The sequence below is a fragment of the Telopea speciosissima genome, chromosome 2 (genome assembly GCF_018873765.1).
Source record: "Telopea speciosissima isolate NSW1024214 ecotype Mountain lineage chromosome 2, Tspe_v1, whole genome shotgun sequence".
Taxonomy (NCBI): domain Eukaryota; kingdom Viridiplantae; phylum Streptophyta; class Magnoliopsida; order Proteales; family Proteaceae; genus Telopea; species Telopea speciosissima.
Genome location: NC_057917.1, coordinates 79,086,175 through 79,098,483, shown reverse-complemented (window position 1 = coordinate 79,098,483; position 12,309 = coordinate 79,086,175). Strand labels below are relative to the sequence as shown.

At 37.6% G+C, this 12,309-nt stretch overlaps 1 protein-coding gene across 2 annotated transcripts; it reads left to right on the top strand.

Annotated features, from left to right (window-relative positions):
- Window positions 1–251: 251 nt before the first annotated feature.
- LOC122652066 (thiosulfate/3-mercaptopyruvate sulfurtransferase 1, mitochondrial-like) lies at window positions 252–11,454 on the top strand. 2 transcript variants are annotated; one of them, XM_043845723.1, is made up of 12 exons: window positions 252–288; window positions 1,922–2,110; window positions 3,231–3,290; window positions 3,474–3,536; window positions 4,551–4,675; window positions 4,811–4,973; window positions 5,768–5,827; window positions 7,790–7,848; window positions 8,382–8,463; window positions 9,617–9,680; window positions 11,031–11,098; window positions 11,179–11,454. In XM_043845723.1, exons 2-12 carry the CDS (start codon window positions 1,922–1,924, stop codon window positions 11,272–11,274), a joined length of 1,029 nt encoding a protein of 342 aa, XP_043701658.1. In that variant the 5' UTR covers window positions 252–288; the 3' UTR covers window positions 11,275–11,454. The 2 variants fall into 2 exon arrangements, with proteins under 2 accessions (XP_043701658.1, XP_043701657.1); XM_043845722.1 differs by lacking the exon at window positions 252–288 and adding an exon at window positions 356–460.
- Window positions 11,455–12,309: the final 855 nt, after the last annotated feature.

The following is a 12,309-nucleotide window of genomic DNA, read 5'->3' as shown; positions in this document are numbered from 1 at the left end:
AGTTTCCGGTTCATATGTAAGTTTCAACCCAACCGGAATTTTCGTGACCAACTATAGACAGGTTAGTTGTGTATGTAAAAAAATATGAGGATCCAATCCAATGGGCAGAAAACCATTATTATATCACAAATCCAAGTGGCAAATATTCAGGTTTCGCTGTTACTGTTGGCAAATATCCAAGTGCCCGCGAAAGGAACCTTTTCCCGTACTATACGTATGGCTATAGCTTCTGCTGTTACTGTTGGCTCTGATCAGCAGCCATGCTTGAATTCTTGCCTTAAAGTCTCTGTTCTTATCAGAAGAAAGAAAAAAAAAACGTTAAAAAATCTGTCAGAGGGACTCAGACGAGTCTTAAAATATGGCATCTACCCTTTTAAGGAGGACATTCGTAGGACTTCGGTTGATTCGGCCATCGATTGCTAATACGCAGAAATCCCAAATTTACAGTTCTTTCATCAATGTAAGTTAGAACTCTGGTCTTCAATCTCCCAACTGTTCTTTTTCCTAGTCTTGTTTATGGGTATGCATATGATCTGTTTCTGTTGTGGGTGTTTATTGATTGAATTTTTCTACTAAGTTCAGTGACTTTAGGTATTGTTAGTTTTTCATTGGTGGCTTAAACCTGAAAAGTGTTGATTTTTATGTGCAACACCCGCTTTCTGTGGTCAGTGCATCTGAATTTTCTGTTTTCTTCTGTGGATTGTCAATTACATGATCATGGTATCCTTATATTATTGGGCTATGGGTATCTGCCTATTATTATTGTTTTCTATATAAATCATTTGTTCTTGTGGGTTCATCGTCTCTTTGATTCTGCACAAAATTCTTTGTTTACCCTTCCTTATATTTTTAGAGAAGCAAGATTGTCTTATTACAAGAGAAAAAGGAGTAGAATACAGTGCCGGGGGTGGTGGTTGAGATAACCCAGGACAAGAATGAAGGGTAAAAACTGAAGATGATCAGTCTGTACAGGAGAAACAAGAAACCTAATTTAAGTCTAACCCACAGTGTTTTGGTTACTGTTTCAGCATGGTTACTTCTTCCTTTGGAAATTGGAGTCACCTTCAAGCTATCACATAAGGATACTACAATCATTACTGTTTTTTCTATATTGGTTTCAAAGTTTTTGATAAAGTAGATGCAATGTGCCAATTATCACCTTAATTGGCAATGAAAACTAATGTCTGCTCATCCCCCTCCCCCCCCCCCCCCCCCCCCCCCCAAACCAACAAAAAAAAAAAAGTCCCCTCCAGTGGGAGGGAATGATATGGTGCAATTTGAAAAAGTTAAGAGGAACAATAGGAAGGATTTTGATTTTTAAAAAGTTAGAAGGATAATCTGCTGTTGTTAACAGAAGACGTGGCTTTGGATGAAGTGGAAAGGAATAAGTAGATTCATTTACCCAAAATCAACTGATTGAGATTTTTTTTTTTAATTATTATTATTTTTTAAAGGGGTCTTTTGATTTTCTATTTTCTCTACTTCTCCTGCTTATTAATTCCTTAATGAATTTAGCTATTAGTTCTTATACAACTTAGCTTGTGTTTGTTAACTGTCTCATTATGCTTTCCTGGTAAACTGCCTCATGTGACAGTTTTTGAGTTTTTATTGTGATCTATCCGCCTGTTCAGATCAAGAAACCCATCAAATAGGAGGTTTAAAAAAGCCTAAAACGATCTCAATGGCCACTTTAGGCTAAGCAAAACAGGATTTTGAGGGGTTGATTAATTGAAGAATGGATATTTTAAGACCATTGCTTTTTTTTTTTAATGTTCAGTAACTTCCTCAGCATATTTGATAAAGAAATTAGATTGAGAAATTTCTGGTTCTCTGCTTTCAGGAAAATTTGTTTTCTTAAAAGTAATATTTCCCTCTCTTTCCTTGGATTAGTTCTTATGTTGCTTTATTTTCCTGTTTCCAGATGAAAGCATTTTACAGAAGGGTTGATCCTTCTTCCCTGGTATCTACAACTTGTAGCTTGGTGTGGTTTGCTGTGGCTTTTTCAACAGTTGGAGCAAAAGCAACTTTTGTCACAGAATCTGTGTCCACTAGTGATCCTGTTGTTTCTGTTGATTGGCTTCATGCTAATCTTAAGGACCCTGACATGAAGGTGCTTGATTGTTAATATCGCATTCTTTTACTTTAATTGACATGTGACTGGTATACTATTAGAAGGTTTTACTGCTTAGAAGTTCCCAAATACTGTTTGTGACTTTATGCGCTTTGGTAAGTTTATAGGTTTTCCATTCCTCTTTTAACAATTTTCAGAGCCTGTCTAGTTTCCTTTGAAAACCCTACTGAACGAACCATCCACTGTACCCACTATGTGTATCATTCCATACCTGGATTTAGAGAGAGAGAATATATCAACTGATATGTCACAAACTGACAGAGTTTCAATCAAGGGGAATGGCAGTACAAATTTTAACTTTGAGTGGACACTAGTGTGTGAAGAAAAAATCAATAAATTTTGGCTTTTACAAATGTGAGTGAATGGTGGAGTGGTTCATAAGAGAAGACATCAAGGATCTTGAAACTTGAAGTGCTATATCTTTTCTCAGAAAGATAATGGACAATCTCTATACCAGTGGAGGGACTGCTGGGGCACTATTTAAGAGTATCTTACTTTCGAACAATCATAGTTGTCGTGGTGACCCAAGGTGCTAGCCAGGTGGCTAGGCAACACCTAAGTGACCTAGGCACGCATAATATATACAGCTTTTAGGGCCCTAAGCTCCTAAGCTTCTGGTAAAAGAATATTATGAGCATTAACTTGACCTTCAACTTCCAAAAATTGCTCCACAGAAAGATTAAAGGATCTACAGAAAAGTAACGCAAGCTTGATGGTATGGCATCGAAAAGATTAGTAAAAACTGTCCTAATCGATGGTTAATGGTAAAGGGACTTGCAGGACTAAGAATTACAGGATAGGGCTTATGAGCACACAACAGTAACGGTGTAGTTCAGATCCACCTCATGACCTAGGGAATCCACCCATTCGGCCAAAGAGATTCCACTCCTTACACTATGAATCCACACAAATTGGATGACCATATCTGGAGTTTGAATAAGTTGTGGCATGATTAGATGGAGATAACTGTCTGTATATGTTTAATGGTCTTGGTTTTGTTGGAATATTTGTATGGTCTGAAGTAATTTTATTGTTTTAGTCGTCTCTTGATGCATTTGTGTAAATTCTTCAGCTTATGACTATTGAATTGTTTCTTCAGGTCTTGGATGCCTCCTGGTACATGCCAGATGAGCAAAGGAATCCAATTCAAGAGTATCAGGTGTAGACTATGTTTCTATTTGAACTTTTCTTGATATAACCAATAGTTTACCATTGCATTGAAACTCTTCCATATCACCTGTATGTTTGCCCCGCATATCCTAGGTTACAATTTCAGCTGCAATCCCGTTACAACTTGTAGAGATGCTGATGTCTGAATCTTATTTCATTTTTTCTTATACAGGTTGCACACATTCCTGGTGCCCTTTTCTTTGATGTGGATGGGATATCAGATCAATCAACAAAAGTGAGATGCATTCTGTGACATCCTAAAACCTTCTTTCTTTGTTGGGGAAAAATTAAGCTACCAGGTCAAGTAGGCAACATGAGCCCTTGGCCATCTAGGAAGTTGATATAGTCATTCCACCATCAGATCGATAGGGGATCCTCTAGATTGGCCACTTAAGTTTCTTGGTCTACTGTACCTCAATGATCAATTGTATGGTACATTGTATAATGGGCATGTTCCCTTAAATCATCAGCTGCTAAACCGTTTTTTCACATTGTTTGCATCTCAACCATTTTCTAAAGCTTTGTCATGTCATTGTCATCTCTCTTGCTTCTAAAACTTACAACTTGTGTCAGTAGGGGGATGTGAGCTGAAACTTCTCCACGGTTTGTGCATGCCTCTTTCTTTATCTTGCTCATTTAGTTTGCAATAGTAGATAAAATTATCTAGTCTCCTAGTGATCCTTTTCTCGCCATCCATTAGTGGAAAATCTCTCTCTTATTGACACCTGTGTGCATTATTTAAAGGCATCTTGAGGACATTGAGAGCTGATCCAGTGCTTGTTGTAACAATCTGATTTATGCTGCAATTGGCATAAATCAATTTGCTTGGTTCTGTGTACTGCATTTTTTGTTATGAGGTTTTTATTTTAAATGTTGGGACAGATTGATTAGTATTAGTAGAGAAAACAGAAGATGATACTTTTACATGCTAATTAAACCAGATGGCAAGAAGTTTATTTGGATGTTTGCCACGCCTTTTATGACCAACAAAAATGATATGATTAACTAGTAGTCTGCAACCATCTAGAGGGGCTGTCTATTGGGTTGAGACATCTTGTAGTGGGCGATCGTGCACCCCTTTCCGCACTGTCCTCTATCCTCTATCAGTATGCCTCAGGCTAAGCAGTTTCGGTCAATCTGGCTTGGGGGGGGGTCTTGTGTTTCTTTGTTGTTGTTTTTGTTCTTATTAGGAGAAATCATCATCATCTGATGGATGCTCTATTCCCTTAATTTTTATAATTTGGATCAGTTGCCACACATGTTGCCATCGGAGGAAGCTTTTAGTGCTGCCGTTTCTGCTCTTGGCATCGAGAACAAAGATGGAGTGGTTATTTATGATGGAAAGGGAATATTTAGTGCAGCTCGTGTTTGGTGGTGAGTTGCATGATTGATACTTAAAATCCAATGTCATTGAATAGCATGCAATCATATACCACCTTCCTTGCTTAAGTAGCTATGCCTAATTTATTTTTTTCTTTCCTTTTTCATTTTCTTTTTCTGAATGGAAAGGATGTTCAGAGTATTTGGGCATGACAGAGTATGTGTGTTGGACGGAGGCTTGCCACAATGGCGTGCTTCGGGTTTTGATGTTGAATCCAGTGCTTCTGGAGATGCAATTTTGAAAGTTAAGGCCGCCAGTGAAGCGATAGAGAAAATTTATCAGGGACAGGCAGTAAGTTATTCACCCGTCTAGACATAATATTGTATTCTTGCATTGTGTGTGATATATTTTATCCCATGCAATTTTATTATTTGCTTTTGCATCCCCTACACTATTTTATCATTCCTTGGTCTCTTGCGGTGTACTTATCACTTATCAGTCGATAGGGAATGCTTTATTTGTTCCAGGTGACAAATTATATATCTCAATTATTAAAAGCATTTGAATCAAGAAGTCCTTTTTGAGTTGCTTCCCCACCCCCTCCCGAAATTTCCTTCTCTCTTTTTTTGTTGCTCTCTCTTTGGGGGGGGGGGGGGGAGAAGTAGGTAATAAGATGACATAAAGTGATAAGGAGCTAAAATTGGCTTTTCTTGCAGGAAGATTTCATATCAAGATGTGTCCATTTTTGTGCTTATATTGGAACATTTGATTGTTTATGTGATGTCGAATATGTTCAATAGATTTAGTTAGTCTCCATGCTCACATGGAATTATTGAAAGACTAAAATGTGCATTTTTAGGAACTGCCTTCTACTGTTGTTGAACTTGACCGTGGTCAACTGGGAAACAAAAAAAAGGTTGCTGGTTACTGGTTCAACCACTTGGTTGACCCAACCCAACTTAGTTTTTATTTCTAGTAATATTTTATCTCGAACTGACTTCAATTCTTGGAATTCAAACACTTGGTTTTTTAGCTTACTAATTTCATAACTGCAAGATATAAATTCTTTTGACAACTTAGAACTTCTCTGTTTTTCCTATCTGCTTTTGGCTTATTGTTGACTTATAGCACTCTCGTTTCTACAGGTTGCCCCAATTACATTTCAGACAAAGTTTCAGCCACATCTTGTCTGGACACTTGAACAGGTTTGATTCTTCATTAGCCTCTCTCTCTCTCTCTCTCTAACTAAACCTATTGTTTCCCCAATCATAAGCAGTTAGTCTAAAATATAAATATATAAACTGCAGTTACAGTGGAGAGATTGATTAAGATTCAGAATCATATGCATCATTTATTCTTTTAAAGCCTTTGATTCTTCTTGATGTCTAATTTGTAATCCTGAAGTGGTTGATCCTCTTGAGATATCTGTTTAACTTCATTTTCTATTTAGAAGATGCATGTAAAATCTGGACACTGATGCATTGGTGATTCACCAGGGTACTCATTGATGACCTGTGTTACTAGGAGTTGCTTTTTCGAACCTTTGGAATATTCTACATCTCATATCCTAGGCATGATTACCCAATGGAAAGGGAACTTAATTCAAATGCATCTGTATTCCTTGCAGATTCTCCTTGATGGTCATATCTTGGCACATTTGGGAGGGGAGAAATAAAAGAATTCTCTGATAAGAAGTCCCCTTGCACTTTGGGTATTGCTGATAAAATGGAGATGATGGCCTACCACTGACTAAGTTTAGGCATTGATGATAGTCTAGGGTTTGGCAAAGGGGTGTTTAAGGTGCAAATTTTGAGCAATATTTTGAGAGAGCAGGGAAATTTGACTTGGATTTCCCCCCAAAATTCATTATAGACCTCAAAGGAGGTGAAATCTTTCAATGGTTGTTCACATGTCAACTGGAGTCTTTGTGACGAAGGGGTGAGAGTTGCTCGTCTCTCTCATGTCATTGGAGAGTGTGACAAACCGAAGTTTTGGCTCTCCTTTAAGGCCTAAACATATTTGAGGATATTGATTATTTACTTAATTTTTTTAAAATCTTTTTGGGTGGGTGGGGGTTGCAAGGATGGGAGTTTTCAGCATCTCGTTTTAGTGGGAGATTCTTGCAGCATTATCAAGTGGTGTCTGGGGAGAAGAACAGTGAATCCATTACTTTGACAGTGTCTCATTTGTCATTATCTCAGATTGACTAATGTTTTGGCAGATCCCTTGGCCAGGGATGGTGTGGCAAGTGCCTATTTCATTGTGGAGTTGAGTCATGAATGGAGTTTCCAGGGTGTTCTTTGATCTTCTTCCTTTGCTCTTATATCCTCTTTGGAGTATGTTTAATGATTTTATGTGGTTCAGAGTGCTTTTTAGGTCATTCTTTTGAAGCACGCTTTGTGTCATTTGATTTTGGTTCTTGTAGGCTGTAGCATTATTTAAATTTAAATTTTATTTTGGTTCTTGTATCATTATTTAAATTCAATATGGTTCTGTATTTTTTCTAGATAAAAATTCCAAATTACAAGTCTTGCTGCATTCCTTTTTTTCCTTTTTGTGGTGGTAAGCCTTTTCGTTTCCCTCCCTTTTGTCCAGACTTCCCACATGGTATTAGCCAGGGCTTTTTGTTTATGGTAGTAAGCTTCCTGTGGAAAAAGAGGTAGAATTATTTGGTTCATTCTCCTATTCACTTCTTGCTAAGCATCTGAAGTAGTGAATTCTTTTATGGGGTGGAGTTGGGGATTGAGGTCTCACGGAAATACTTCTGCACCCTACTGAAAGTTTATACAAATATTTTCTGCCTGATGACTGAATGGTCTTGTTTCTGAAATTACTGGAAGGAATCAAGCAGGAGGATGAAAGAATAGATATGAATCCTTCATGTAGATTCAGAGTGATCACACCTTTGATGCTTTGATTTTGGGATTTCTTCCTATACCTCCTACTTTATACTTTTATTTCAATTCTATTGCTTGTAGCAAAGGTAGGATGGAGATTTTCTTTTGTTCAAACACAGAATCAGGATGATAATTTTATTTCAACTAAATCTTAAAACATTGAGTTACATAAAACTTGTTGAGGTCCAATCGTACAAAGGGAGAAGCATGACTGAATATTATTTGGCGCACTGTTTGCATGTCATTTATTCCTCATTCCATTTGTTTCAGGTCAGAAAAAATATTGAGGACAAAGAATACCAGCATATAGATGCTCGATCAAACGCCAGGTATTCAATATTCTTTTTATATCCTTGCCAAACTCGGTTTTTATTTTTTTGTTCAAGTTTCTCCCTTGGCTAGTGTTGGTTGTGTCACTTTATGTCATTGTTTGGCTTCTTTTCATTATTTAGCATGAAATAGAACAGTTACAATCAATTGAGACTGGACTATCAACGACAAGAGATCTGACCAGGGGAGGATTGGGTGTCTGACTCTGTGAAATTTTATGCTCTATGTTGCAAATTCTGTAGTAATATTCATTGCTTCACTTGATCCTAAAAATTTGTTGTCCTAGTATTGTTAATTGTTAAAATAAATGTCCACTTTACGCATGGATTCCTCTTCCATTTGCCAATGTATATTCATGTCTAGACTTTTGCTTATTCTTAAGAGAACACTACCTGGGTGCTGGGTGTGTGCAGTGTAGAGAAATTGACGGTTAGTGCAGTTCTGCCCAGTGCATATAACTGTCCGTGTGTAGGTCAGCACATATGGAATCTGGTACTTGGATTTGACGGAGATGTTGTTGATCTTTTTGCAGGTTTGATGGAGTTGCACCAGAGCCTCGAAAGGGAATAAAAAGTGGTCATGTACCAGGAAGCAAATGTATTCCTTTTGTTCAGGTGAAAAGCTTACCCTTGGTATCCTTTCATCATTTGGGATCTGTTACAACCTCTTAACCCAAAAGCTCAAGCTGTTAAGGGTTACAACAACATTTATTAATGCTCCCCCCTCCACACATGCAGCCCCCCCCCCCCCCCCACACACATGGTTTTGCACGTGACTCCATCACGTAACACCAAGGGTACAAGGTGTAGGGGCACAACACACAACACAAATCCCTTGTGCATACTAGGAATCGAACACCTGACCTCCTGGCTCTGATACCATGTTTCGACCTATTTTCTCAAAAGCTATTAAGGGCCACAACAATGCATATCAACAAGATCTACATTATTCTAGAAAATGTTAGTGTCCATATTTTCCAAGTTCTTGATCCTCCTGTTTTTTGAGTTGAATCCAAAGTTCTAATCTAACCTGTTTGTTAGGTCTTCTGTTATCGTATTCTGCTGTTTTATCGGAAAATTCCCTTTTTGGCCCATCTTCTTTGCTTCTTCATGCATCTCCCAGACTCCCACTTGACCTCAATGCAATGATGGGTTCCATCCAGATTTTCTTTCTACAATCATTGGGATTCATCCTTTTGAGGAGATTTTGCAAATTTTAATGTCAATTGCGCCTTAAGTGGGTGAAGGATAGAAAGGGGATAGAATTGTAAATGATATGAAATCTTTTTGTATTCTTTTTTTTTGGTAAAAAAATCTTTTATTATTCAATTCAACCAGGCCTTAGCTTAACCAAATGGAATTGGTTACATGAATTCTATTTGACCATTCAACTCAATTCAGTTATTTCATTTTTTAGTATAACCAAAAGTTAACCATGATTGAAAGGGTAGATCGAGATATGATTTTACTGAGGAAAGATTTTAAAATTTTGAGAAAGGGCTAGATGGTTTCCTCATGTTGTGCCTCTCAGAGTGTTGACCTCTCTCCATTGTTAAGCAAATATCAGGACTGCGGAAATTAATCTACCAGGAATATTTCACTGACTTGTATTATTTTACTTGCTTGAGGTGTAATATCCATCTTGGATGCTTTCCTTAAATTTCTTGACAAACATATCTCTGTCACGGGAAATCTTAATTTGTTCATCCGTCAAGTTTTTACCTAATCCATGAACTTGTTCTGTAACTTGTGTGCTGGTCCCTTGCAGATGTTGGATGGTTCACAGACCCTCTTACCTCCGGATGAGCTTAAGAAACGATTTGAACAAGAAGGTCTGACTCTGATCCAAATGAGTTTTATTTTTTTCCTTTTTGACAAGTTATGAAATCTTCCAACCAATAAGGAAAAAGGCGTAGACTATACAAATGAGATTTCTGCTATAAAAAAAGAGTCAGTTTCCTCTAAAATCAGGGAGGTGCTAATGCAATGCCAAACTCGACTCAGGGTAAATCCAGTGGGAGATTAGCTTACAACAAGATCACAGTTATTGGGAAAGAACCAGGTTTGAGAGAAAACCAAATAACTCAATTTGAACAATTTTGATCGGCCTGAAATTCCAGTTGAATGAACTATACAAGCAGTAGATTGATGTAAAATATGATCTGAATCTGATAGATTTTCGGTGATGAGACGATCCTTATAAAACCTGAGAATTTGATAGCAGAAATTTTTGACCTCTTAGACAAGAACTGAAGCTTATATACAATTTGGGGGGGGGGGGGATATAAAGGAAAAAATAGAAAAGCTATTATGATCAAGAATTGCCACCTGATCTACAGGATAGAGGTTGACCACAGCCTTCAAGAACTTCAAATTGAGAAATTTCAGTGAACTTGCCTTGGCTGTTTATATTCTCTGCTATTTTTCTTAAGGTTCCCCCCTCCCCCCCTTAACATTTTATTGTTATTAATATATTTTAGTACATGTATATTGTATTTCCCGCGTATCTTCACAATCACATTCCAGCCTACTTAGGCATGCATTTTTTTGGAAATTAAGGGTGGATGGCCAAGAATAATGAGATCTCATGCCAATTGGATGATACACACACACAACACAGAGACACACATATATAGAACGGGCCTCAGCACAACAGTAAGGTTGCTCCACTGCGACCTGGTCGTCATGGGTGCATATCGGGAAACAGCCTCTCCATGAAGTGGGGGTAAGGCTGTTTCCCGATTTGCACCCTTGACGACCAGGTCGCAATGGAGCAACCTTACTGTTGTGCTGAGGCCGGCCCTATATATGTGTGTATTTGTGTTGTGTGTGTATCGGCCAATTGGGGTGAAGTGGGGGTAAGGCTGCAGACATCTGCCCCTCAGAGAGAGAGAGAGAGAGAGAATATCATTCAACAGGTGTTTTGGTTGATGTGACGCTTACAGTTGACTCAATCCAGTATGGATTCATTCTTCTATGTAGTTGGGATATTATAAAGTATTATTTATCCTTTTGTATATTGTGAACTTGCTATACATATTTTATATGCTTAGCAATGTAGTCCCAGAGTTCTACATTTATATGGTCATAATTATGTTGCAATATTTTTTTTTCCTGATGACATTTCAGTATATGTTAGGTCCCTGTTCCACTTTTATTCTTTTCACCATATTTTGTTGCAGACATCTCTCTGGATAAACCTGTGGTTGCATCTTGCGGCACTGGTGTGACAGCTTGCATTCTTGCGCTGGTGAGATTTTCTTTGTTAAAGCATATTCTGTAATCTGGATTATGGCATTTGGTTAAAGAGTTCTTACACTTGCATTCTAGGGTCTCCATCGACTTGGGAAACCTGATGTTGCTGTTTATGATGGATCTTGGACTGAATGGGGAGCACAAGCTGACACACCTGTCTCCACTTCATAAGTCATGTAGTACTACAAAGGGTTATTCATTTAAGTATGCCCTATTATGCAGATTTTCTTCAAACCCGAAGATTCATGATGAAGCTGATTGTACTTAAAATGGATCAAATACATCTGAGTTGCTTTTATTTCGAATGTGTTATTAGAACATGAATATTTTTGTATTGTCAAATTTTAGAACAAAATTAACTGACAAGTCAGATGTACTTAAAAGAATGTAATTGATTGAAGTATTGGATTCAACTCTAACTTTGTTAGTATTTCACCCAAAAAAAAACTTGAACTTTGGTAGTAGAGTGATTTTGAGATTGAAGGAAACCTGAGTCTGAGTTGTCAGTTACCATATTTTACTCAAATCTTTCAATAGTTGCTGGTATGTGTTCTACCACACAATGGATCTATGTGGGTAACCTAGTAAAGAGATCCCAGCAGGGCCAGTAAGTTTACACATAGCAACTCCGAAGTACTCATTTGTGGACCAGATATACTCACTGTCAAATTTCAATGCAATGGTATTTTAAGGGCAGCAGAAGAAAACCATTTTTTACTATGTTATCGCTGGAGTTAAAGCCGGATATGATTAAGTGATACTAACAGAGAAATCACAAAGCTTGTCTAAGAGAGCTTCCCCATCAAGTCAAATGGTGTCATTTAGTCACATCATTCACTTGATTATAACTAAATGGAGCCTAAAGGACTTTCAACACAAGAAGTAGGCATAGGACTTGAATGTCTAATTTTTCATGTTAAATTTATATTAGAACATATAAAGACAGTTTCTAAAATATCTACTTAGAAATTTTATTTGTAAGAACAACTAAAAGACAGACCTCTCCCCATGTGTTGAAATACATTGTTTGATACTTTGGTGGGCTTTACAATGCGACTCCCCTTCGCATGCATGGATGTTTAGAACTAGAGAAGTAATTAATTGTAATAAGATAAGATCCAAGAAAGTTCCTAACGCAGGCATGGTGTGGCCACAGCAGACCACTTGAGCTTGAGATCCCTTAAGATCTCTCCCTTTGCATTTGAT